This window comes from Loxodonta africana, chromosome 3 (genome assembly GCF_030014295.1).
Source record: "Loxodonta africana isolate mLoxAfr1 chromosome 3, mLoxAfr1.hap2, whole genome shotgun sequence".
Lineage (NCBI taxonomy): Eukaryota > Metazoa > Chordata > Mammalia > Proboscidea > Elephantidae > Loxodonta > Loxodonta africana.
The window spans coordinates 50166689-50194474 of record NC_087344.1 but is presented as its reverse complement, the minus strand read 5'-3'; the positions used below and the strand labels follow the sequence as shown (position 1 = coordinate 50194474).

At 44.8% G+C, this 27786-nt stretch overlaps 1 protein-coding gene and 1 long non-coding RNA gene across 2 annotated transcripts in view; one reads left to right on the top strand and one right to left on the bottom strand.

The window, feature by feature from the left end:
- The first annotated feature begins 9423 nt into the window (after window positions 1-9423).
- LOC111751497 (uncharacterized) lies at window positions 9424-21831 on the top strand. Its single transcript, XR_002786604.2, has 3 exons — window positions 9424-9812; window positions 10708-10783; window positions 19644-21831. It is a non-coding gene; the product is annotated as an uncharacterized LOC111751497 (long non-coding RNA).
- Window positions 18237-27786, bottom strand: part of FHAD1 (forkhead associated phosphopeptide binding domain 1) — a 42192-nt gene continuing 32642 nt past the window's right edge. Inside the window, exons 11-15 of the mRNA XM_064281324.1 lie at window positions 27497-27626; window positions 26524-26651; window positions 20118-20213; window positions 19498-19718; window positions 18237-18768 (exon numbers count right to left, since the gene is read on the bottom strand). Of these exons, the coding sequence (XP_064137394.1) occupies window positions 18570-18768; window positions 19498-19718; window positions 20118-20213; window positions 26524-26651; window positions 27497-27626 (774 nt within the window). The 3' untranslated portion in view covers window positions 18237-18569. The remainder of the gene's footprint in view (window positions 18769-19497; window positions 19719-20117; window positions 20214-26523; window positions 26652-27496; window positions 27627-27786) is intronic.

Genomic DNA, 27786 nt, shown 5'->3' with positions numbered 1-27786 from the left:
GCTCTTTGGTAATTGGGAACTTGCTTTGTCCTTATGGTCTCGGGGCTTCAACTATTGGGCCACCTTGGTGTAGCAGAAGGGGCAGTATGAGTTAGAAACCTGGGTTTAAGACCCAACTCTTGAATTTACTAGCTGTGTAATTTTGGGCCAGCCATTTAACCTCTCTTGGTCTCAACTTCTTCATCTGTGAAATGGGGAACATAATACTATTTATATCTCAGGGTTTAGGGAAGGATTAAAAGAGAAGTGTTTTGAAAACTGCAGGGTGCCACATAAACATTAGCCATCCTTAGGGAAGTGATAAAACTGATTGGCATTCTAACTATTATTATAATACAATCAAATGTAATTGCAGGGTACTATGGCCTTGACAGCCCCAAGATTAGCATTCTGTCCTGTGACTGCAGTACAAGTCTTGAGTTTTCTCAGAACTTGGTCTTGGACTTGGGTCTTTTGGAGCTCCTTGGAGGTGTGATGTTTGGGTACATCATGATCCAAACATGGAGCCATGTAAATTTATCTACTGATGCCTAGGAGTCTGGGTTACAAACTTAAATATATTCTTCATATGCATGAGTGTATATACACTCATAGATAACATTTTTAAAAAGAACTCCTCTCCCCACATACTCCAAAATACTGTATTGTACAAAATACCAGTCTAGAAAGCAAAACTCTAGGCTAACAATCGTTAAAGTCCTATAAAAGCATCTTAGTATTTTGACACAAAGAGTCAACCTGACTCACAGAGGATCACGGGAGGCTCGGTGGGATGATGTTTCCCTAGTTCCTTCCACCAGGCTTAGCAAACAAGAGATTCTGGCTAGATTTGCTCGCTGGTGAGTCTTTCTTCAGCATCTCCCTTTCTTGGTCCATCTTTGGGGTAGTTTTCCTGGCTCCAACCTTTAACAAGCAAGAGAAACACACAAATTCTATAATTGCAGCGAGAAGCCCAAAACGTTCCCAGCAATGGCTTTTTTAGACAAAATAAAACTTTTGTTGTGAAGTAGGGGGGAAAAAAAAAGAACACAGAGATGAGGAAAAAGATATAATGATTCATTACTAATGCCTACTCAAAGACAAGCATTATTAGTGTTTTGGCATATACTCTTCCTTACCCTGGTGACACAGTGGTTAAGAGTTATGTCTGCTAACCAAAAGGTCAGCAGTTTGAACCCACCAGGCGCTCCCTGGAAACTCTATGGGGCAGTTCTACTCTGTCCTATAGGGTCGCTATGAGTCGGAATCGACTCAATGGCAATGGGTTTTTTTGTTTCGTCTTCCTTATCTGCATATATATTTATTTATATTTTTGCAGTCTAAATTTCACTTTCTCTTTTTACAGTTTCATGGTTTTGAAATCAGGGGCTTCTTATGATGGCTACATTCACGTGATGGAGCTTCTTTCTCCTGAAAAGCTGTTACTGACTTGAATGTGTCTTATGTCTCTGATGTCTCAGAAGGAAAAAATGAAGGCTATTTGAGGGGTTCTGTCTAGCCTTCTGCTTACCATGTTACCCCTTCGCACCCCAGGAAGGGCCACCTGGCTGCCATATGGGTGACCCTGCCCCTGGCTAGAGTTGATTGGATACTTGGCATGAGCTGAGCTATTAAGATGATCACTCCCAGGTCTTGGGGTTATGGGCTCTGAGATGCTACTCGCCCCCTGGGCAGGTCCCTTGAACTGGGGGCCTGTGAGGTAGTCCCTTCCTGTCACATGACTGGAGTAGAAAAATCAGATGTGTGAAGAGATGCAGAGGACATGTGGCCTGTGTGTGTGTGTGCCTGTGTGTACACGCACGTGTGTGTGTGAAGACGGTGCATGGCGTCTGACAGCTGACCAGTTCTTTTTTAAGGCCTCATTCCCTTTTGGCCCTTTTAGCTTTTAGGAGGCACCACTCCTATATCCTTATAATAACCTCTCCTTCTTCCTAAGTGGGTTTCTGTTATTTATAACCCAAGAATCTCACAGGCTCTGTACATAACATAGCTACTATTGTAACTTGCAGGTTTCTTTCCTACAGGGTTTAAATGGCCAACTCTATCTCCTAAAGACTTTTGGTTCCAACCATTAGGACCTTGAGGGGAAGAGGACATGGGGTGTGGAGTTTGAGTTTCAGCTCTGCCACTTCTATGTGACTCTTGGTTTCCTCATCTGTTAAACAGGGATCGGGATACCTGTCCTGTCTTCCTCAGCAGGCTGAGGCTAGATTCTGGGAGAACTCAGTGGGAGGGGCTGTTAGGACCAACTCTTGAGCAATTTTGACTTTAAGACAGGCTTAGAAATCACCTTGACTGCATTTTGAGCCTGAGTTCAAAGTCAATTCAGGGTGGGAAAGGCTAAAATCTCTGCATTAGCCCACAAAGTAAATACTGGTTGGAACGGCCAGGGAGGAAGAAAACGCAGCACATTTGGAAAAACTTTCGCTTCTAAACAACTTTTCCTTTATTTTCCTTTTCAGATGGTTCCCAAACTCCAGTGTCTGGGCTAGGTGTGGGATTGCCTGTCTGAGTTGGAGCCAGGGAGTTTGTTAAAAATAAATTCCCATGTGCTCTTGCCCCCCCTTGCCCCCACCGCCCCCAGGAATGCCAGGAGTTTGGGGTGGGGAGCATCACAGAGCAAGCTTAGATTCACTATTCAGAGTGACAAGGGAGGGGATAGCAGAAGGCCAACAGGCTGGCTGACCTGGAAGAAGATGAGGCTGGGGAATGTGAAAATGCAAATGTTGTGGGCAGGAAGGGCTGGGGAAACCTCGCAGAGTCCACCGTGAAAAGACAGCCACAGCTGAGCTATTCTGACATTCGGAACCATGAGCCTCACCCTTGGAATGAAAAAGAGGGATTGAAGCCGGTCATTTGCTTTTTGACACCCAGGTGTAAATTGCTCGTGAACTGCCCTGTCACCCTGCGCTGGGCCACCCCATGCACAACAACATCTGACGTTATGATCCATAGGGTGTTCATTGGCCCATCTTTGGAAGCAGATGGCCAGGCCTTCCTTCCTAGCCCATCTTAGTCTGTAAGCTTCGCTGAAACCTGTTCATCATCACAGCAGCTCAGGCCGTACTGCAGTGGCTATTTCTGGAAACTGCAAACTTAGGCTCTAGAAAGGCCCCAGCTCGCTCCCGCACAACCTCAGGTCTCAGTTTAAACATCCCTTCTTCAGAGGGGTCTCCAGTCCCCTGGGCTGGGGGTGGGGTCGCTGTGAAATATGCTCCCTAGTTCACTGGCCTTTGCCCTCAACACTTTGCATGATGAATTATTTAATTAATTACTTGTATTTAATTTTTTAAAAAATGTCCCAAGAATGTAAGCCAGGAAAGCAGAAATTTTTGTCTGTTTATCACTGGTCTAACCCAGTCTTTCTCAATCTTTTCTTCATTATCGTCTCCGACTCATAGCGACCCTATGGGACGGAGTAGAACTGCCTCACAGGGTTTCCAAGGAGCAGCTGGTACGGTCAAGCTGCCGATCTTTTGGTCAGCAGCTGAGCTCTTAACCACTGCGCCACCAGGGCTCCCTTGCCCCCCTTAAGGAGCCTTTTTACTTTGGACATTTCATCAGGAAAGACCAATTGCTAAAAAAAAAGGACAGCATGGTTGATAAAGTAGAGGGTCAGTGAACATCAGGGACCCTCCATGAGATGGACTGACACACTAGCTGGGACAATAGGCTCCAATATATCAAAGATCATGAAGATGACAATCTTTAGTTCTGTGATATATAAGGTCACTGTGAGTTGGAGCCGACTCGATGGGACTAACAACAAGAAGGAGCCTTTTTAGATATTTTTCTCTTAATTGTTCCCCATGTCCATGAAATTTTAATATCACAGATAAAACTGTATGTATATCTATGCTTTACACATAAAAAGAGTAGGGTTTTTTTTTTGCCCTCTCAAGGATGAATTTTTGCCCCTGTTGAGAAGGCATGATCTAACCCCAATTCCTGGGCATTACCAGCCACATGGTAGGCTCTCAATAAACATTTTTTGAGTGAACGAAGGCAGGGATAGTGTCTTTTTTTGCTGAATTTCCATCCCTAGGGCCTAGCACAGTATGTAGCCTAGACTAAACCAAAAATCAAACCCGTTGCCATCAAGTCGATTCTGACTCATAGTGACCCTATAGGACAGAGTGGAATTGCCCCATAGAGTTTCCAAGGAGCGCCTGGTGGATTCGAACTGCCAACCTTTTGGTTAGCAGCTGTAGCACTTAACCACTACGTCACCAAGGTTTTCAGCCTAGAGTAGGTACTCAAAAAATATTTGTTAACTAAAAAATTTTCTTCTTTGGTATACAACCTACAATCAAACGTAAAAGACTGTTAGCCGCAGCATACCAACAATCATGAAGATGGTGCAGGACTGGGCAGCGTTCTGTTCTATCATATATAAGGTCACAATGAGTCGGAGTTAACTCAATGGCAACTAGTAACAACAACAACAAGCTGCAAAGGAAAAAAAAATCAATGGATGGCATTTTGGAAGGCATAAAACAAAAATCTGCAGGGCCTTAATAAGAAAGGAAATCCTAGTTCTGAAGCTTGCTAGATAGAGAGGGAGGCTCTTTTATGAGTAGAAAAGACTGCAAAGAGCAGATTTTACAAGTCCCGTCTTTTCCAGGGGGTCACAATGATGACATCACTTTGAGGGCTCAGGGCACAATGTAGAGGAAGAAGACCCCAAACTATACTTTTTGAGGAACCTGGAGGAAATCCTTCTGTTTCAAGGAGATCCCAGACACCAAACCTCTAAGCCTCAGCTGGAGAAGATGGATGAATTGAAGGTCACTCTTTGCTCTTAGCTTAAGCACCATCTGACCCCCATTCTATTAGGCCCAGTAATAATATCAATAATACCAGGTGCTATTGAGTTGATTCTGACTCATGACAACCCCATGTGTTACGGATTAGAACTGTTCCACAGGGTTTTCGAGGCTGTGACCTTTCAGAAACAGATTACCAGGTCTTTCTTCCGGAGGAGGCCTGAAATTCCAGGAGGCTTCATATCTCAGAGAAGCACAATATTCCCAAGCACAAGCCCATCCTGATATCTCCTCTGTCATCTTAAATCCCCAGGTGGTTCTCAGCCAAAATCTAGCTGCTGGGTGGTTTCCTTCCGCTTCCATTTCTCCCATGTGCATCAATGAATAAGCATCAGACCCCAAACTCATTCCCACTGCAGAGTGGCAAAGGTCTCAGGTCTAGGGGGGCCTCCAGAGGCACTCTATCCTCCTAACATCCTGCTTCTCAGCAGAAACGATCTTCTAGTCTTAGAACAAGGTGGTTGGTTGAGAAGAGGCTTCTGTTTTTCAAAATGTTGCTTGGACATAGAATATCTTCGGTTTTTCCAATGATAATTTTGTCTCAGAACAAATTGTGGCTTTTTATCTAACTCTAATATATCTCCCCTCTCTTAGATTCATCTGAAATGTGCTGGCTTTCAAGCTTCCTGAGAGTTCTCCTCTACTTTTTGCAAAGTGGGAATATAAATTGGGCCAATTCCAGTTCCAGGGTAGAATTGAGAATGGCAATGTTTCAACAGGCTTAAGATTTCCTAGGCTTGATTCTCAACTCGTAAGAAAGAATAAATATTCTAGGGGATGTTTCCTTGAAATCCAAGCGAAATGTCACCTGAGGTGTATCAGGTTTATTACCCCTAAAGGAGGGTAAGTTGCACTTACCTGCAGGGCAGGTCTGCATTTGAATTCAGCTCTTCTACTTAGCTGTGTGGCTCTGGACAAATTATTTAAAGTCTTTGAGCCTCAGATACCTCATTGCAAGTTGAGGATAATAACAATACCCACCTCATAGGGCTGTTGTGAAGATTAAATGAGATAATGCGTGTCAAGTGCTCAGCTCTATGCCTGGAATATACTAAGTGCTCAGCACATAATAGATCTGGTGCTACTGTCCGCTGGGTTTCCCACTGATGTTTACTGTTGAGGTGCAGTGAATTACTTAATATGGTCCTTTTAGCTGTGCATGGTCTTAAAACTCCCACACAGTGACTGGGTGGCACTACGTAAATAAGGTGCATGTGGCCCACTAAGGGGATTGAACAGCTTGCTAACCATGCAAATAAGGTGCATGGAACTATTGTGGGGGTGGGGCCATGCAAATAAGATGTATGGAATCCTAATAAGGGAATTGGTCAGTCTTGCCATCCTGTTAGACTTAAAAGAGAGCCAATCTCAGAGACTAGAGGGGGGACCTTATTACCATCAAGAAAGAAGAGCCAGGAGTGGAGTGCATCCTTTGTTCCCAAGGTCCCTGTGCTGAGAACCTCCTAGACTCAGGAGACAGAGAGAGCTGGAACAACCGGAGATGGCAAGAAGCAGTGGAAAGCACGGCAGGATCCAGTGGCAGAGAAATGACTGCAGCAGAACTAGAAGGCTGATGGGAGATGGCATGGTGGGCTTCCTGACCCCCAAGCGAGGTAGCTACAGTGAGCATGCAAACCCACAGAGCAAGTGAGCTGAGAACCTTCGGGTCTGAGGTTTCCTGGAGGAGTGGGGTGCCTCTGGGTACTTCCTGGCAGAGCTAAAGAGCTTTGTGACACTTGCCCGAGCAGGGGAGAGGCCAAGCTGAGGGGGCCGAGCAAGGATGGATTATCGAATAAGGTAAGCATGTACTTAGGACATCAACAAAACAGGGGAACCAGTTGTCCAAAGCAAAGACCCATAGATGCCAATTAGACAGGACACAAGGAAAAGCAAGTGCCACAGTGGAAGGGAACTGGCAGGGCACTAAATGACATTGATACCAGCTTCAGTGTGTGACAGTGTACCACCAGAAACAAAGTTCATGCTGGGTCATGAGGGGGCCCACACACAAGGCTGTATAAGCTAGGAGGACCCTATTACTGCAACACTGTCACTGGTATCTGTCTCCTACAGTCCCTTCCTGCATAACTGAAGCGGGTCTCTTGGGAGTATACTATTTCTTTCTAATACACAAGAGGTGGAGGTGTGCTGTCGAGTCAACTTGCTACATCCACCAAACGTGCAACTGGATCCAACATGAGTGGTTACGGGGCAAGGACAGATTATATTAATAGATAACAGGTTTCTGATCCACTTTGAAAGAACAGTTTTGTACATCCACGTCTGCTGGTCCAGCAACTCCAGCCAGGAGGGCCAACAATGCTCTTTGCCACGATACAAACGTAAGGTATACTCTTGCACATGTCCTGATAAACAACCAATGGGAACTCCAGTCCCAGATGACACACAAAAGTGAGGGAACTCGAGTAAGTCAACCATTGCAATGAATTCAGTCGTTATTTTTTAAGTGTATAGCATTTATGTACAGTTATGTCCTAAGTTTTGTAAACAATAATATTTATAACTTTAACCTTAAAATTATGTTTGGCATACACACAAATGCGATCTAGCATACATTTAATACAATACTAACATAGCAAACATCCAAAAAATACTGGAAATATTAATATTTATCTAACATGAAAAGTTTTAATTTACGTAGAAAGTGAGTTTCATTTTTTATTGTCTGTTGTGTGGGACACAGTGCTTGATATTACTCTCTACATGCTAATAAATTATATATATATATATCCCATTTGGATGCATGAGTGAACAGAGGAGCGAGCACCACAGATTATCAGTGTTTAGAGCCCTCACGTGTCTTAATCTGCTCCTGGGGCTCAGAGAGGAAGCCCATCCTGAGAGGGCTGAAAGGAGCCTGTCCCAAGGGGGCTGAGAGGAGACTGTCCCAAGGGGGCTGAGAGGAGCCTGTACTCAAGGGGCTGAGAGGAGACCTGTATGGTCCAGAGGAGCTGAGAGAAATGTCTTGAACTGAAGAAGGGGGCCTTTGCCTACATGCTTCCTGATCTTGATCCCGAGTTGTAACCTGTTGATCCTGATCCCAGATAGTAACCTGGTACTCCCCTAACAAACCCCATAATCTTGAGTATTGTCTGTGAGTTCTGTGTGGCCATGGCAATGAATTACTGAACCCAGCAGAGAAGTAGAGAATGCCATGGGAGGGGTAGCTGGTGTTAGAATTGGTAAAAAGGTTGGAGGGTAGAGACAGGCTTGAGGAATCAGCCTTGGGGTACTGATCTTGATTCTTCTCCATCCTTGTGAACTTGGAGGAAATCAGATGCCCCCGACGTCATGTCATTTTTACAACTGCTTTCTCTCCCCTCTTTCTGGCTCACCTGGAAATTTGAGCTCTGCATCTTGCTCTTCACCATCTCTACAAATATTCGTCTCTTTAATACAGAAAAAATAATGGCAAAATTTAGCTGATATTTCTCTTTGCCTATTGAATCAAAGAAAAAATGGATTTTCCTCAACTTTCAGAGGCTACTCATTTGGAACGTTGGGCCTTGTTAGGGGTAGGGAGTGAGAATGTGGGTCTGCAGGGAGAACGGTTTCGGGGGCAATGGTACACTGTCCTGCTGAGTCTCTTGGAATCCCTGCTCCAGATCCCAGCAGCAGAGGAGGTTGGCCAACTGAGGGTCTGTGAGAAACACCATATGCTCCTTGGAGGACAAATCTGCTTTAGCTAGAAGCAGAACCTCAAAGAGCAGGTAGAAGAGGCTGCAGACCTCCAGTGGCTTCTACCTAAACATCCCAGTGGCCTGAATGTATGAGACCCACAGTGGCTGAACTCTCAGTCAGGGACTGCAGGGATGCCTGACTGGAAACCACCATCACCCCAAATCTGGAGCGTGCTTTTTCCCTGGGGTTTGATTTATAGATGCTGACCTTATTATCCTCTGGGCCCTGTCTTTCAGGGACCATTCACTGAAGAAAAATTGTTCCCTAGGCACTGGGGATACAACAGCGAATGAGAGAGCTGGGACCTCCCTCATTGCCTGACACTGAACCAGGTGAGTGGGCAGCAGTGTGGGCAAGAGGATGTTCTCAGAGAGCCCTGAGCTTTGGCTGGGGTCACCAACCTGATGCCTATAGGGAAGTAAAAGAAGTGGGCTGGTAGGGATGGCAGCAAACCAAGGAGTATGGATCTTCTCTAAGGGGGCCAGAGGATGGTGATCTTGTGGGAATGTGGGCCTAGTGTCACCAGATTTTCCAAATCTCTTAAAGAAGCTGGAATCCAGAGTGTGTCATGAAAATGCACTATTTTGAAATGTTACTTAAAAAAAATAATCCCATGAGCCAAATGAAATACATTTGTGGGTTGCCATTTTATAACATGTGCCTCTGAGCCTGACCCGTGGCTTCCAGTTGGTTCTCAGTAAATATTTGTGGGTGGGGTTGCCAGAGAAGATACAGGATACCCAGCTGAATTTGAATTTCAGAATTTAGACAATTTCTTTAGCATAAGTTTATCCCATGTAATATTTGGGACATACTTATACTAAAAAAGTATTTATTATTTATCTGAAATTCAAATTTAACTGAGTGTCTTGTTTTTTTAACCTTAAATCTGGCAACCCTATTGGTTGGGATTACCAAAACTCAGAATAAGGTTGTCTTTTGGGGCAGGAGCGTAGGTGCTTGTAAGTCTCTTCCACTCTCACAACAGGATTCTATTTCTATCCCTAGCAGAACTGTCCTAGAAGGCTTATGGGCCTGTATTTAACTGATACTTGTCCTCCAGGCATTTTTCATGGAGAAGACCTTAAGCCTGCAGCCACTCAATATTTACCACAAACTCATTTGAAAGAAACTAAGTTTATAAGATAGTCACCATGCAAACTCTCAGACATTATAAAGCAGTGTTTTTGTTTGTTTTTCAGTAGAACCCATTATCCAAGCAAAATCCCTTGAGGAACCTGGCATATAAAACAGATAAAGGGGAACTGCTCTGGTGGAAGCAGGGTACGTGTGTGGATGTTCATAACCACACCCTTCTATGGAACCTAAGGGCTCTAGGGAACACTAGTTTGAACATTGCTCCAAAATACATTCCTGGATTAAGCCTGATCAGTGGACAGTGAGTACCACAAGGGCAGAGTCTGTCCCCAGAGATGCTTCTACTGAACTTTACTCAATTCACCGGGATATGATGGCATCGGTCTGCTAAGGATATTCTTAGAGATGTTGTATATTCTGTCACACAGTGTCCCATCCAGGGAAAAATCCAGTATAGTCTTTGTTCTAAGAACACTTCTGAGCATCACATCCAATGTATCTCTTGGACACTGTGAACCATGGACCAAGTTGGGTTCTCCATTTCTCATTGGCTGCCAGGAAGCTCGGAGTCAAATGCACGGCTCCCCCTTGGCACGTGTGGAGGTCATTACAGTTGGCACTTCCATCCCCATTCCTGGCTCTATTTTGTACCCATCTTTTTTTTCCTTCTTTCACCCTGCTTATTTCATTCTTAGAGCAGGGAGCCTTTTACCTGGAGTTCCCCCAGCCCTCCCTTCTCCCCTTGTTCTTTTCATATGACCTTGTCTCGAAGTCTTCAGATCATTTAGTGCCTAGGATGGTTGCTCCATTACCCAAAATTACACTTGCATTTCCACTGTGCCTTATTGTACCTCAAAATACTGGGTTGGCTGCTTGCTTGTCTTTGGGGCCATTTGTTCAAATTGCAGGTGGGGGAGCGGTGGATGAAGGGAGAGAGTGAGTGTGTGTGGATGTTCCTTGGGGAGCACAGGTTGGCAATTACATGCCATAAGCTCTTACCCTTTGGAAATACTGGCTCTACTTTGTGCCTGGTTGCAAGATTGACAAACCACTCCATACCTGCCTCTCTTTCTCTTTGAAGGAACAGTTGCAAGATGTTGATTCTTTTGCATTTCTCTGTTGGTGATCCTCTAAACGTTCCTGAGTGAAAATATCAGGTGAGTAAGAAAGTGTTTAGTGTACCCTTACTTGTTCAATTCTGTGATACCACTATGGGGTTTCTAGCAGTCGTTGGGATTCACTGGGATTGGTGGGCAGAAGATGGGAGGGGGGCTCAGGGTCTTTTTCTTCAGCCTCATCTACCCCTACACTGTACTACCCTTACCATATTTTATTTCTTCATCTTTTTGTGGGCCCAAGGGTACCAGCCCCGAGCCCCCCACCCATTTGCATCCTATGCAACATCTGTCAATTTCTACTCTTTGGTCAAAAACATTCAAATGACACTGAGGAAGTGAGGGTCTTATGAATATCTGGGAGCAAGAGAATCTTGGAAAACTGTGAGTTAAATAGAACAATGATGATGATGGTATAAAAGCACCTGTCGGATAATCTTGTTCCCCAGGTCATCTGCTAAGGGTTTTATATTCATGCTACCATTGAATCAGACCCTATGAGTTAGGTGCCATTTTAATTCTTATCTTCAAGGGGAGGGATCTGAGGTAATTAAGCAGAGGGAAAGTTAGGGGCCCCAGCCCCCAGCTCCAGCCGAAATCCTGGGTACAAAGCTGTGGCCACGCCCCTGGCCGGGTTTGATTGGTGGGAGCCTGAAGGAGTGCTGAGCTCTTTCCTCAGCCAGAACTAGCCATACACTTCCGCCTTTCTCACTCTTCAAACCCTAATAAAGGGCTAAGAAAGGGCTTGCATGCCTCTGAAATAGCAACTTCTGTGCATTTAAAGATCTATTGAAAATTCCAGTCTTGACCTATTCACAAAAAGCATCAAGCTCTTTCTTGGCTGTAGCCCTAGTGTTATTCACCAAACAGAAAAGAGAGCTTTACAAAAGAGCTGCCAGCTTTAAGAGGACCAGGGAAGAGGTCTTAGGGTTTGCTGAATACATCAGCTGGCAGGAAGCTCCCTGAAAGAGATACAAGACTCACCCCTCACCCATCCATGGGTTGCCTTTCCCTCTTCCATAATAACTGAGTAACCAAGTGCTTGCTACATGCTGGGCACTGCATACACTGTGTCACTTAGCCCTCCCCACGGCCCCTTGACGAAGATCAAAGACCCCAGCCTCCATTATGGATTATACCTTAACATAAAGAAAACACAAATCCTCACACCTGGACCAATTAGCGACATCAGAGTACGGTGAAAATATTGAAGTTGTCAAGGATTTCATTTTACTTGGATCCACAATCGACGCCCACGGAAGCAATGGTCAAGAAATCAAACTATATATTGCATTGGGCAAATCTGCTGGAAAAGACCTCTTACAAGTGTTAAGCAAAGACATCACCTTGAGGATTAAGGTGTGCCTGACCCAAGCCATGGTATTTTCAATCGCAAGGTATGCACAGGCTTACTTGTGTTTACTTACTAATCTGTAGTAGATGTGGCGAAACCCATGTGAAATTGCTCACTACAGATTAGTAAGTAAACACAAGTAAACTGGTGTGTACCTTGTTTCACGTAGGTTGGTATGTACGTTGCTTTCTGGTTAATTCACCCATGCTCATATGCACGAGAAAGCTGGACGATGAATAAGAAAGACCCAAGAAGAACTGACGTTTTTGAATTATGGTGTTGGCAAAGAATATTGAGTGTACTATGGGCTGCCAGAAGAACGAACAAGTCCGTCTTGGAAGAAATATAGCCAGAGTAGTCCTTGGAAGCAAGATTGGCGAGACTTCATCTCATGTACTTTGGACATGTTATCAGGAGGGACCAGTCCCTGGAGAAGGACATCATGCTTGGTAAAGTAGAGGGTCAGTGGAAAAGAGGAAGACCCTCAGCAAGAGGATTGACACAGTGGCTGCAACAATGGGCTCGACCTTAGCAATGATTGTGAGGGTGAGGCAAAGCCAGGCAGTGTTTCGTTCTGTTGCACACAGGGTGTCTATGAGTTGGAACCGACTTGAAGGCACCTAACAACAACAACAACTGTCCCATGAAGTAAGTCCTGTTATCATTTTGTTGTTGTTGAGGAACCTGAGATACACAGATACACTTACTGAAGGTCACTCAGGGACAGAGGGGGGCTCAAACCCCACTTTGTTTGACTCCCCAGTCTGCCTCTTAACTCCAAGACACACTGCTGCCTTTTCTAGTGATGTAGTAAGTACACTAAACTGAACACAGCCTGGGCCACTGTCACTGTCACATTGTCACATGGAGAGACGGACGGGCCTAGAACATTCCAGAATCAGAAGGCCAATGACCACAAGGGTCTCTGTGAATGCCTGGTACAGAGGTTTTCCCCAACATTTTATATCGAGCCTCATTTTCACAACCATGTATGGAAGCATGACTTGATTCTAGAAAGCTCTGCTTAGTAATGAGTTGTTTAAATATTAAAACTTCATTGATTGGTGGGGGATGGGGTGGTTCTGAGGCTCAATTATGATTTAATAAAACTCTAAGGTGAGTAATTTCATTTCAATCATCCCATCTTTATGAAGGATAAACAGTTATAAAATTTTATGACTTCGAAAAAATAAGGCTCCTTTGTAAAACTCTTTTTTTTTTTTTGAACTTCCATTTTAAAACTGAAAATATACTCCCAGGAAGGAACTGGTAACAAGATAGATACATACACATTCCCTTCAGAATCATGTAAAACTTTTTTTTTTGTAATTCAAAAATAATTTTTATTTTAACTAACATGATTGAAACAGCGACGAATACAAATGCCACAAAACTAAAAGCGTCCTCCCCACCGCCACCCGCCTGTAAAACTTTAAAATACCCATCTATATCTGGAAACCCTGGTGGCGTAGTGGTTAAGTGCTACGGCTGCTAACCGAAAGTTTGGCAGCTCGCATCTACCAGGCGCTCCTTGGAAACACTGTGGGGCAGTTCTACTCTGTCTTACAAGGTCTCTGTGCGTCAAAATTGACTCAACAGTGACAGGTTTTTTTTTTTTTTTTTTTTTTGATATCTATATCTATCTCCATATATCTATATCTCTCATCTATGTGTCTATCAATCTATCAATCTATCTTCCTGGCAAACAGGAATTTCTGACAAGCCTTAAAAGCAAAATTGAGCCATGGAATGAAAACCCCAGGAGCAATGGTGAATGGAGTAGGAAGGGACACCTCAGCAAGGGAGATGAAGAGAGAACACGGGCTGGGAAGGCAGGAGATCTGGGTGGGAAGCCCATTTCTGCCGCCAAGTAGCCAGGTAACATTATCTCCCCCTCAACCTTGGTTTTCTCATCTCTCCAGTGGGCCAACACTTGGAAGCATCTCTCTCAGGGCTGATGGGAGAGACGGCGTGCGTGCGGAGAGGCGCAGGTCCCTGCCATTGATGCCCATTCAATAAACAACACCATCAGTGTTGCTAGGATGGTGGTCATAGTTCTTATCAAATCTTCCCCAAATTGTTAATCCCACAAGTTTGAAAGTTCCCAGCTCTGGCTGTTGTATTTCTGGAGACCCTTGAAACAGGTTTAATGCGGCCTTATCAGATGCTTCTCCCATTGAGGGATGCCTAGCGCCAAGCAGGCTGGCACAGCCCCTGCATTGTGTAGGAAAGAGGCGGTTCATGAATAATGCATCTGTAGCCTGATTATGTAAATCCTTGGGTCTCTTACATCTTCAGCCAGCACATGACAATGGGCTTTTGGGGGCCCTTTGCTGTCCTGTTCTGGGGTTTGGTATCTCTGCTTTGGGGACTAGCTCGCCAAGGCGGGAGGTGGGGTTCACCTAGGGAAGGAGTGGACCCTGCAGAGGTCACATCAAAGGGGAAGTCAGACCTCTTTTACTACCCCAGCTCTCCCTGGCGGCAGGTGCTCGGTGTGAAACTGTCCTCTGCCCAAGGCAGCCCCGTGGCACAGGCAGATGGAGGCCTGTGATGTTTAATTCAGAGCGTGAGTGCTAGAAGGGCCTCAGAAGCAGGACACTGCTTTCGTTTCTGGGGCTGGAAGACAGGGAGCCCGTCCTCTGAATGGAGGGCAAGGTACTGCAAGGAACTCGCCAGACCAGCGCCTCTGGCTGGGGAGGGCACCCTTCTCTGGGGGCTTGGCCTCCTTAGTGCTCATGCAGGCAGCATACACACACTCACACACGTGTGTACACGCACACACTCAAACATGCACACATACACTCAAACATGCACACATGTGTACATACTCCCTTGCACACATGCCCACACACTGCCCATTCATACACATGCACACACAGCCACATACACTTACATGCACACATGCCCGTGTCAGAAAAGCTAAGAGTTACAAGGAGGACAATTGAGGTTAACCCAGCACAGAGCACAGGTCCTAGGCTCAGAGAGAGCTGGGGTCAGGGCCCAGCTCTACCATTTATCAGTTACTGTGTAGAGGTTTGAGTCCAACCAGGTGCACCTCAGAAGAAAGGCCTGCTGATCTACCTCTGGGTAATCAGCCACCGGAAGCCCCACGGAGCACAGCTCTCCTGTGACACACATGAGGTCGCCATGAGTTGGAGTCAACTTGATGGCAACTGGTGCTAGTGGTATTCGTGTGAACTTGGGCAAATCACTTAGTTCTCTGAGGCTCCGTCTCCTCATCTGTAGAATGGGGATCATTGTACCAACTAGGCAGGTCTATTATAGGCATTAATAAACCTGATCATGGCTGCAAAGCATGGATGGAGCCCAGTGTCTGCCTCTAGATGGTTCTGAGACATGGTGGTTATTTTCCTTGTTTGCCTGATCCCAGCCGTGAGATCTGCTCTACCTTACGCAGGAGTCAAGGAAAAGGAATGATTCTGATTTTACTTAGAAGTCACCATCCCAGTGCCTGGCACCAAGTAGGCCCAAAGACACACTTGTCAACTGCAGGAGTCGATGGATATAGGTGTCAACTGCAAAGCAGACAAGAAAGCCCCTCTGCTGACCACGTGCACAAGGCTGCCAGAAGCTTCTGAAGTTGTTTGGGTACTGGTCCTGCATGCCTCACTGTGGGGGAAACTTTTTAGGAGGGACTCTTCTGGGTCTGAGGCAGAGCTCACTCAAGACCCCGCAAATGCAGGCAACTGGCAAGGGAGAAGAGCAGCATCCACCTGCTGAGCACCTTCCAAGTGCCAGGCCCTGGGCGGGCTGCTTTAGAACAGCACAGGCATTTCTCATCATCTGAAACCATATGGCTCCTGAGTTCAGACAGTGAGAGTCTGCATCGTGGGGGATACCTGCATTGTATCTAATCCTTAGAATAATGCTGCAAGGCAGGTGCTGTTAGCTCCCATTACAGAAGAGGAAAGCAAGGCCCAGAGAGGTGAAGAGACTTGGGTGAAGTCACACAGTAATTCGGACACAGAACTGACTGACTCCTGTGCCATGTAACAGGTGAGATACCAGGGTGGGGGCTGGAGGTGGCTTTTTTGGCTGGGCCACCAGCTTTAGTCTGGAATCTTGGTTTCTCAAGCCAAAGCTATTACAACTCCATGCCAGGAAGCACACACATCTCTTTGACTGTTTCTCATCTTCATGTCTGTCCTCTGTGGTTCTTTCAGCCCGGAATGTTCACCTGACCATCCCTTTGGAGGGCAAACTCCAACTCCCCAGATGTTCTAGGCTGAGATGAGTGCCCTTCTGTGGCTCACATAGCTCTAAGCATCCTTCTAACAGAACACTTACCCGTTAAATCAGCCTGAAGTCAGCTCTTTGCCCGTCTGTTTTCTACTAAAGCATATGTTCTCCAAGGGCATCCATCCATCTGCCCACCCACCTGTTCATCCACCCAGCCACCCAGCCACCCATCCATCCATCTTTTTATCTATCATCCATTCAAAAAATATTTATTGGCATCTACTGTGTACCAGACACTCAGAATAGTGAACTCAAATCCCTGTTCTCAGAAAGTTTATTCATCTATGTATCCCTGGCACATGGAAGAACAGTAAGTATACGAATAATAAACCAAAAAACAAAACAAAAAACCCACAAACTCACTGCTGTCAAGTCCATTCTGACTCGTAGTGACCCAAAGGACAGAACAGAACTGCCCCATAGGGTTTCTAAGGCTATAAATCTTTATGGAAGTAGACTGCCACATCTTTCTCCAGTGGGTTTGAACTGCCAGCCTTTTGGTTAGCAGCTGAGTGCTTAATCACTGTGCACCAAGTCTCCTTATATGAGTAATATCCACTGTCATGGATTGAGTTATGTCCCCTGAAAAATGTGTGTATCAACTTGGTTAAGCCATGATTCCCAGTATTGTGTGGTTGTCTTCCATTTTGTGATTGTAATTTTATGTTGAGAGGATTAGGGTGGGATTGCAATACCGCCCTTACTCAGGTCACCTTCCTGATCCAATGTAAAGGGAGTTCCCCTGGGGTGCAGACTGTACCACCTTAAAAGGAAAGGGAAGCCAGCAGAGAGTTGGGGACCTCACACCACCAAGAAAGCTGCACCAGGAGCTGAATGCATCCTTTGGACCGTGGGTCCCTGTGCCTGAGAAGCTCCTTGACCATGAGAAGATTGAGGACAAGGTCCTTCTTACAGAGCCGATAGAGAGAGAGAAAGCCTTCCCCTGGAGCTGATGCATTGAATTTGGACTTTTAGCCTACTTTACTGTGAGGAAATAAATTTCTCTTTGTTAAAGCCATCCACTTGTGGTATTTCTGTTATGGCAGAACTAGATGACAAAGATATCCACAATTCAAAAAATGTACAGATGAATACCATAAGTCTCATAGAGGTTAAGAAACCTGCCTAAGGTCACACAGTAAGTAGTAGAGCCAGAGCCTAAACCCAGGTCTGTCTGATACTAAAGCTATTCTGCCACATTCCATTGCATCAGTAAATGCGTTCTGCAGTACCTCGGCCCTCCTTGGGCCACATTTCGCTATTTCTTCTTTTTTATTTTTATTGTCCTTTAGATGAAGGTTTACAGAACAAACTAGTTTCTCATTAAATACTACACATACTGTTTTATGACATTGGTTAACCACCCCATGACATGTCAACACTCTCCTTTCTTAATTTTAGGTTCCCTATTACCAGCTTTCCTGTCCCCTCCTGCCTGCTGGTCCTTGCCCCAGGGCTGGTGTGCCCCTTTAGTCTCGTTTTGTTTTATGGGCCTGTCTAGTCTTTGGCTGAAGGGTGAACGTCAGGAGTGACTTCATTGCTGAGCTGATAGGGTATCCGGAGGTCATACTCTCAGGGTTTCTCCAGTCTCTGTCAGGCCAGCAAGTCTGATCTCTCTTTTTGAGTTAGAATTTTGTTCTATATTTTTCTCCAGTTCTGTCCGGGACCCTTTATTGTGATCCCTGTCAGAGCAGTCAGTGGTGGTAGCCAGGCACCATCTGGTTGTAATGGACTCAGCCTGGTGGAAACCGTGGTAGATATGGTCCTTTGGACTAATCTTTCCCTTGTATCTTTAGTTTTTTTTATTCTTCCTTGCTCCCGAAGGGGTGACGCCAGTGGAGTATCCTAGAGGGCCGCACACAGGTTTTTAAGACCCCAGACGCTACTCACCAAAGTAGAATGTAGAACATTTTATTTATAAACTATGTTATGCCAGTTGAGCTTGATGTTCTCTGAGACCAGGGTCCCCACAGCCCTCAGACCAGCAATTCGGTCCCTCAGGAAGTTTGGATGTGTCTATGGAGCTTTCATGACCTTGCCTTGTACGAGTTGAGCTGGCTTCCCCAGTATACTGTACTGTTTTACCCTTCGCCAAAGTTACCACTTATTTATTGTCTATTTAGTGTTTTTCCATCCCCGTCCCGCCCCCTCCCTCATAACCATGAAGGATTGTTTCTTTTGGGGGTTATTTCTAACGGGAGCTGAGGGGCAGCCTCAGAGGTTCTGCTCCAAACAGGTAGCTCTCACCTTCTGCTGCCTGATCGCCCTATTGAGCTTCTTCTCCTGGCACAGCTGTTGCTCCGTGCGCTCCAAGGCCTCCTTTAGTAAGGCCTTTTCTTCTGCCTCTTTGTAGATTTCATCTTCCAGCTTGGCCACCTGTGACTGGTACACCTGAATGGACACTTTGCTCTGCCTGGGCATACGGGAAAGACATAGTCTCTTTTCTCCTTATCTTTCTCATTTATCAATATCCCAAACCTGGGAGACCCTCAAAATACTTCCATATACACCTAACTTAATGGTTTTATTAGGAGCAGAAGGGAATAAAAAAGAATTTGGGGAGCAGAGGGCAGAACAAATAGTTAACTAGCAGGATAAGTTTAGCCCGAGGGTGGTAAAGGATGTGAAACCCTCCTGCCCGACTTCCAGAAAGGGAGGCAGGGACACTGTTGAACATGTGATGGGACTATTAAAAGTACAGAAATGGTGAAACGGAAGTCAAGATTCACAAAAGGCTGAGCTTCTTCATTGAGAATGCAGAAAGGAGAGAACTGAATGCTTCCATGACCACTTTCTCATGGAGAGATTTGCCTCTACCAGGCCCTCACCATTGCCCCTTCCCAATATTTTAGTTATGCCGCTCTAGGCTTTCTGTCTTCTGCCACCAAATGAAAACCAGACCCGTTGCTGTTGAGTCGATTCCGACTCATAGCGACCCTATAGGACAGAGTAGAGCTGCCCCTCAGGGTTTCCAAGGAGTGGCTGGTGGATTCGAACCGCCAGCCTTTGGTTAACAGCCAAGTTCTTAACCACTGTACAACCAGGGCTCCATCCTCTGTCACAGTTCTAGGTATTTGCTGCTGCCCTGAGGGTTAGTCAGGAGAAGGAACACTGGGCCTTTCGGCTGGGCAAGGGGCTGTACCTGAGCTGTTCGATGTCTTTCTCATAGCCTCTCAGAAGCTCCTCTTTTCTCTCTAGCCGGTTCTTGAGTTGGGTGATCTTATCAAACACCAGCTCAAGGTCCCTTTGTCGAAGCTGGTTTACTCTCTCCCTTTCTTTTGCGGACAGGTACTTCATGGACACGTGGCCTGACATATCCTTGATGTTCATCAGACTCCCGAGTGTTTTACTCATGTCCAAGTACTGCAAGGCAAGTGCGCAGATAAGAGGTACTTCCTAAGGTGTCTTATTCTAGCTCATTCATTTTCTGCACTTGCAGAGAACAAACAAATGCTCTGGAAATGATTGCAATTGGGGCATTTATGCCACTAATTTTCCCCAAAGCCATTTACACAATGCCTTTTCGAGAACCGAGAAAAAAAAAAATGACAACAGATATAAATATTTATTCTAACAACCCAAATTTTTAAGGAATTCAGTTATGCAATTTCTGACCCATGCTGGGATGGTAGATGGGTCTTGCAAAGCTATTGTAACAGGTACATAGGTATATAAAGCTTAGTTAAACTACCCCATGGTGAACACTGACTGTAGGGGACCCAGGCTTTGGGCAGAAGGGGCGCGGATGGGATATGTACATACCAGTTTTTCACTGAGATCCAAAGCCTCAGATGCATCTGTTTTCCCTGACTTCTCAATGGTCAGAATGGGCCCTGAGTTGGAAAGGCCATTTTGAGGCTGAAATAAAAAAGAGATAAAAATTCTCTCTCGGCATGCCATCATGAATTCCTATAACCAGAAGTCAAAACATTGCGTTGTTATGGAATAGTAACTCAAGAGAATTGATTTTCATTTTGGTTTCCTGACTATTCAGTCCGAATCTGATTTCCTTTCTCATCTGCTCTCTTAGTTCTGTGTTCCCACCCTTCAGAGTACCACTCTCTGTTTGAAGTTATACATCACCTGTCTCATTCTTTGGTCACTGACTGTCTCCCCTTCTAGGAGGCATTTGGCAATATCTGGAGATAGTTTTGGCTGTCACAACTGGATGTGGGGGTGTGCTACTGGCAACTGGTGAGTAGAGGCCAGGGATGCTGCTAAACATCGTACAATGCACAGTTAAGAATTGTTGTTGGGTGCTGTTCATCAATTCCGACTTATAACGACCCCGTGTGACAGAGTAAAACTGCCACATAGGATTTTCTTGGCTGTCTTTCTCCCGCAAAGTCACTGGGTGGGTTTGAACTGCCAACCTTTTGGTTAGCAGCCGAGCGCTTAAATGTTGAGCCACCAGAGCTTCTAAACCCAACCAAATTCGTTGCTGTTGTGTCCATTTCCACTTACAGAGACCCTACAGGACAGAGTAGAACTGCCCCATAAGGTTTCCAAGGCTGCAACGTGTACGAAGCAGACTGCCACATCTTTTTCTCGCAGAGTGGCTGGTGGGTTCAAACCTCTAACCTTTCGTTTAGCAGCCGAGCGCTTAACCACTACACGACCAGGGCTCTTCACTAGTTAAGACTTATCAGGCCCAAAACATCGATAGTGCTGGGATAGGTAAACCCTGCTTTAGATAATAGAAACAAGGACCATGCTATGCTGCTCTTTGCTCACTATCTCACCCCTTGTGCTTAGCATGGCACCTGGTACGGAGTGGCACACAGTAGGCACGTTTGGGGAATGAATGTATGAAGGTTAAATAGCAAAATCCCCCTTTTATTAAAGGAACCACATCTTTATGCAAAGGAAATTATGCCCTCACAAAATGTGGCTAAATGTTCTCCTAATGCTGGAACCTGGTGGATGAGCCTTGCTTCAGACCTGCCCAGAGACAAGGCAGAGTAACGCTTACCGCTGCGCATCCACTAACACGCTGATCAGCCAGCTGGCTGCTGAGAACCTTGACCTCCTGCATGGCAAACCCAACATACCAATCAAGGAGTCTGAAGGACCACAAATAACCACAATGTTGTTGTTGTTGTCAGGTGCTGTTGAGTCGGTTCCAACTCATAGAGACCGAAACACTGCCCGGTCCTGAGCCATCCTTAAAATCATTGTTATGCTTGAGCTCATTGTTGCAGCCACTGTGTCAATCCACCTCGTTGAAGGTCTTCCTCTTTTCCACTGACTCTGTACTCTGCCAAGCATGATGTCCTTCTCCAGGGACTGATCCCTCCTGACAACACGTCCAAAGTATGTAAGACGCAGTCTCGCCATCCTTGCCTCTAAGGAGCATTCTGGCCGCACTTCTTCCAAGACAGATTTGTTTGTTCTTTTGGCAGTCCATGGTATATTCAATATTCTTCACCAACACCACAATTCAAAGGCGTCAACTCTTCTTCCGTCTTCCTTATTCACTGTCCAGCTTTCACATGTATATGATGTGATTGAAAATACTATGGATTGGGTCAGGTGCACCTTAGTCTTCAGGGTCACACCTTTACTCTTCAACACTTTGAAGAGGTCCTTTGCAGCAGATTTGCCCAATGCAATGCGTCTTTTGATTTCTTGACTGCTGCTTCCATGGCTGTTGATTGTGGATCCAAGTAAAATGAAATCCTCGACAACTTCAGTCTTTTCTCTGTTTATCATGATGTTGCTCATTGGTCCAGTTGTGAGGATTTTTGTTTTCTTTATGTTGAGGTGCAGTCCACACTGAAGGCTTTGGCCTTTGATCTTCATTAGTAAGTGCTTCAAGTCCTCTTCACTTTCAGCAAGCAAGGTTGTGTCATCTGCATAACGCAGGTTGTTAATGAGTCTTCCTCCAATCCTGATGCCCCGTTCTTCTTCATATAGTCCAGCTCCTATGATTATTTGTTCAGCATACAGATTAAATAGGTATGGTGAAAGAATACAACCCTGACGCACACCTTTCCTGACTTGAAACCAATCAGTATCCTCTTGTTCTGTCTGAACAACTGCCTCTTGATCTATGTAAAGGTTCCTCATGAGCACAATTAAGTGTTCTGGAATTCCCATTCTTCGCAGTGTTATCCATAGTTTGTTATGATCCACACAGTCAAATGCCTTTGCATAGTCAATAAAACACAGGTAAACATCCTTCTGGTATTCTCTGCTTTCAGCCAGGATCCATCCGACATCAGCCATGATATCCCTGGTTCCATGTCCTCTTCTGAAACTGCCCTGAATTTCTGGTAGTTCCCTGTCGACATACTGCTGCAGCCACTTTTGAATGATCTTCAGCAAAATTTTGCTCACGTGTGATATTAATGATATTGTTCTATAATTTCCACATTTGGTTGGATCACCTTTCTCGGGAATAGGCGTAAATATGGATCTCTTCCAGTCAGTTGGCCAGGAAGCTGTCTTCCATATTTCTTGGCATAGACGAGTGAGCACGTCCAGCGCTGCATCTGTTTGTTGAAACATCTCAGTTGATATTCCATCAAGTCCTGGAGCCGTTTTTCGCCGATGCCTTCAGAGCTGCTTGGACTTCTTCCTTCAGTACCATCGGTTCCTGATCATATGCCATCTCTTGAAATATCTGAATATCGATTAATTCTTTTTGGTATAATGAGTCTGTGTAGTCCTTCCATCTTCTTTTGATGCTTCCTGTGTCGTTTAATATTTTCCCCATGGAATCCTTCACTATTGCAACTCGAGGCTTGAATTTTTTCTTCAGGTCTTTCAGCCTGAGAAACGCCGAGCGTGTTCTTCCCTTTTGGTTTTCCATCTCCAGCTCTTTGCACATGTCGTTATAATACTTTGTCTTCTCAAGACGCCCTTTGAAATCTTCTGTTCGTTCTTTTACTTCATCAATTCTTCCTTTTGCTTTAGCTGCTCGATGCTCAAGAGCAAGTTTCAGAGTCTCCTCTGACATCCATCTTGGTCTTTTCTTTCTTTCCTGTCTTTTCAGTGACCTCTTGCTTTCTTCATGGATGATGTCCTCGATGTCATTCTACAACTCGTCTGGTCTGCGGTCACTAGTGTTCACTGCGTCAAATCTATTCTTGAGATGGTCTCTAAATTCAGGTAGGATATACTCAAGGTCATATTTTGGCTCTCGTGGACTTGCTCTGATTTTCTTCAGTTTTAGCTTGAACTTGCATATGAGCAATTGATGGTCTGTTCCACAGTCGGCCCCTGGCCTTGTTCTGACTGATGATATGGAGCTTTTCCATCGTCTCTTTCCACAGATGTAGTCAATTTGATTTCTGTGTGTTCCATCTGGCGAGGTCCATGTGTATAGTCGCCGTTTATGTTGGTGAAAGAAGGTATTTGCAATGAAGAAGTCGTTGGTCTTGCAAAATTCTATCATTTGATCTCCGGCATTGTTTCTATCACCAAGGCCATATTTTCCAACTACTGATCCTTCTTCTTTGTTTCCAACTTTCCCATTCCAATCACCAGTAATTATCAATGCATCTTGATTGCATGTTCGATCAATTTCAGACTGCAGCAGCTGATAAAAATCTTCTTTTTCTTCATCTTTGGCTCTAGTGGTTGGTGTGTATATTTGAATAATAGTCATATTAACTGGTCTTCCTTGTAGGTGTATGGATATTATGCTATCACTGACAGCGCTGTACTTCAGGATAGATCTTGAAATGTTTTTTTTTTTTTTGACGATGAATGTGACACCATTCCTCTTCAAGTTGTCATTCCCAGCATAGTAGACTATATGATTGTCTGATTCAAAATGGCCAATAGCAGTCCATTTCATCTCACTAATGCCTAGGATATCGATGTTTATGTGTTCCATTTCATTTTTGAAGATTTCCAATTTTCCTTGATTCATACTTTGTACATTCCAGGTTCCAGTTATTAATGGATATTTGCAGTTGTTTCTTCTCATTTTGAATCATGCCACATCAGCAAATGAAGGTCCTGAAAGCTTTACTCCATCCACGTCATTAAGGTCGACTCTACTTTGAGGAGGCAGCTCTTCCCCAGTCATCTTTTGAGTGCCTTCCAACCTGGGGGGGCTCATCTTCCAGCACTATATCAGACAATGTTCTGCTGCTATTTATAAGGTTTTCACTGGCTAATGCTTTTCAGAAGTACACTTTCGTGTCCTGCTTCCTAGTCTGTCTTAGTCTGGAAGCTCAGCTGAAACCTGTCCTCCATGGGTGACTCTGTTGGCATCTGAATACCGGTGGCATAGCTTCCAGCATCACACAAGCCCCCACAGTGCGACAAACTGACAGACACATGGGGGTCTGAAGGACCACAAATAACCACAATAAATCCCCTTAAAACCAAATGGGGTTTTAAGTGCTCGCATTTTTAGCCCACAGCATTTGCTGGCACTGTGCTGTCAACAGGTAAGACCAGTGGTTTTGGAAACTTAATTACAAAAATATCAAGGTCCCAAAGTGACCATGATAGAGAGATGAGAATAAAATAGAGTATTTGAAGATGACAATGAACAGATTTGCTGCAGAAAGACTATGAAATGCAGTTCAGGGTCTCCAGCTCCCCTCAGCTGTGTCCTCTTGACCCCCTCCAGCATCTCCCCTCTTTTCTTGAAGGTGGCAGGACTCCTGAGGGAGGGTCACTCAGGAAGAGTCTGGTACAGGATTCAATCACACAGTCTCCATCCTCTACTCTGCAGACTAGCCGGGTGGTAGAGACAGACTGCCAGAGACACAGTCCTGGCCCCATCATCCACTATCTATGTGACCATGGTGATGTGTTTGACTTCCTGAAGGCTTAATTTTTCTTATCTGTAAAGCAAAGATAATAATAGTAACTAGGACAGATGCCTGCTGCAAGGATTAAATGAGATAATGTGTGTAAAGGGCTTAACTCAGTGCCTAGCATACAGCAAGAACTCAAGAAAGGTCAGCTATTCCTCCTCCTCTCCTCTTGCTCCTTCTCATTTCTTTTCTTTCTTTTGGTTTTTATTACTGCAACCTTGGAGGATTGAGGTCTTATAAGACAGTTGGGAAGTTTTTTGCCGTGTGGTGTCAGTGGTGGGATTAGGGGTCCTCACCAAGAGGAAGGTAAGTCTTGGAGGCAAGGCCAGTCTAGGAGTCCCCTGACCTCCTAAAGTGGATATTTTCCCTCCACTCACAACATTGCAAAGTGAATGTTTGGTTTTCTAAAGAAAACCAACAAATTTCCTAAGACCCACATCCTATGCTCTAGCAAATATCTAGAAAATTGTTGGAGGGAATGTTGGGACAGATAAAGTGGCTCCGATATTCCTTTTAAAAGCCTGTGTATGGTTTAGATCTAGCTGTGGCAGTGAGCACACGCCTGTCGGGTCCTGTATCTGACGCTGACCTGAGCTGTCTATTGTCACGGGTCAAACAAACACCTCGTGAAACACCCACTTAGGGCACGAAGGTACCTTCAACTTAACAAGTGAGTCACTTCTAAATATGCTGGTAAATAAAAAAACTGTATGTCCTTAAGGAGGGAACGTTTTCTTGAATAATAATATTTAAAAAATAATATTTAATAATTGTAGCTGTTGTTTATTATGTGTTAACCATGAGCTAGGCACTGAGCTAAGCACTTTATATAATTATCTCTAATTTTTTCATCATCATTTTACAGCTGGGGAGTGGAGTCCCAGAAAGGTCCAGAGTCTCGTCCAAGGCCACACAGCTGGCAGAGCTGGGATTTGGACACAGGTCTCCTTGAGCCTGGAACCCATGTCCTCTTAATCATGGCTCCCTCCTGCTGCCCATTACATGTTTATGTTTTTCAGTTGATGGTGAAAAGCAAATTTTAGGCAAATTCATGGCCAGATAAGTTACCCTGTTGAACATTTTCTGCAGCATATAATGCATGATATGAAAAGAGGGGCTTGCCATTCTTTAGAGATTGACATGGCCCAACGTCAATGCTGTGTAAAATGGAAGACCACTTTTCTATTCAAATATCAGACAATGGGTTGGGCAAGGGCACCAAACAGTCAGTATAGACCCCAGCCCCTCAGGGAGGACCTGGCCCTGAACCACTGATAGCATGGCCATGCTAGGGCACACTACTGGCATCAGCCCTCATGCCCACCCTCTGCACATGTAGCCACTGCAGAGGTAGCTGCGACACCCAAACTTTCTTTAGATTTGGTTACCACTCGGTTCTCTATCCTTGAGAGACTTGGAAAATCAGGTCTTGTGTCCAATAATATTTTCTGGACATTTTTTTCCATTCTGGGAGTCTTTAATTCTAGAAATGATTCATCCAGTTGGTCCTTATGATCTACAAGAGAAATAATTTAGACTCAAAAGCAAGGCTCAGTAAGAAATTATTTCATGTAATAATTATAGCTAATGCTTAAAAAAAAAAAAAAAAAGCCAAAACCAGTTGCCCTCAAGTTCATTTTGACTCATGGCAACCCCATTGTTAGAGCAGAACTGTGCTCCTTGGGGTTTTTGTGGCTGTGACCTTTCAGAAACAGGTCACTAGGCCTTTCTTCTGAGGTGCCTCTGGGTGGGTTCGAACCACCAAATTTTCAGTTAGCAGTCAGGCGTTTACTTGTTTGCACCACCCAGGGACTCCTCTCCTCTAAATAGGGTATTCTAAAAGACTCCCCAATGTCAATTTTTGAACAGTGTTGGTCCATGACAAAGTCCCACCAGGCAAGATAACAAGCCAGGGAATTTTTTATAAAATCTTGTTTAGTATCAAGGACTGTACTTGACTCTGAGAGCATGTCCCACACATCTTTTTTGTGTTATATTGTCCTTTCTGTTATGAAATACTGGGGATACAGGATGGGAGTTCTGGAAAACCTGTCAGTCCTCAGTGTGAGCCTCTAGAGACTGGTGCCCACTGCTCTGAGCATGAAGAGAGAATTAAAAAAAAACAAACGAACCCATTGCTGGCCAGTTGGGTCCAATTCATAGCAATTCTAGAGGACAAAGTAGAGCTGCCCCATAGGGTTTCCAAGGCTGTGATCTTTTTACGGAAGCAGGCTGCCATATCCTTCTCCCATGGAGTGGCTGATGGGTTTGAACCTCCAACCTTTTGGTTAGCAGCCAAGTGCTTAACCACTGTACCACCAGGGATCCTCAGAGACAGAGAATAGGAACGAGGAAACTTACTTGGCGAGCAGGCCTTCTCAAGTTCTTTAATTCGTGCTCGAAGTTCAGATAAGGCCTTTTTCTGACGCTGAATGACTTCCTCATGTCGGGACCCTTTGCATTTGGCTCCCAGATCACTGAAGGATTGCTCCTGTGGCCAGAAGGATCCAGACACCAGCTTTATTAGGGAATAGAGTATTGCTCTTATATTCAAAGACATGGGAACAATTTATATATAGCAGAAACTTTGTCACTCAGTACCTTTGAAAATATCATAAGAGGGCTCAGCAGAAAAGGAACTTAAATTCTCA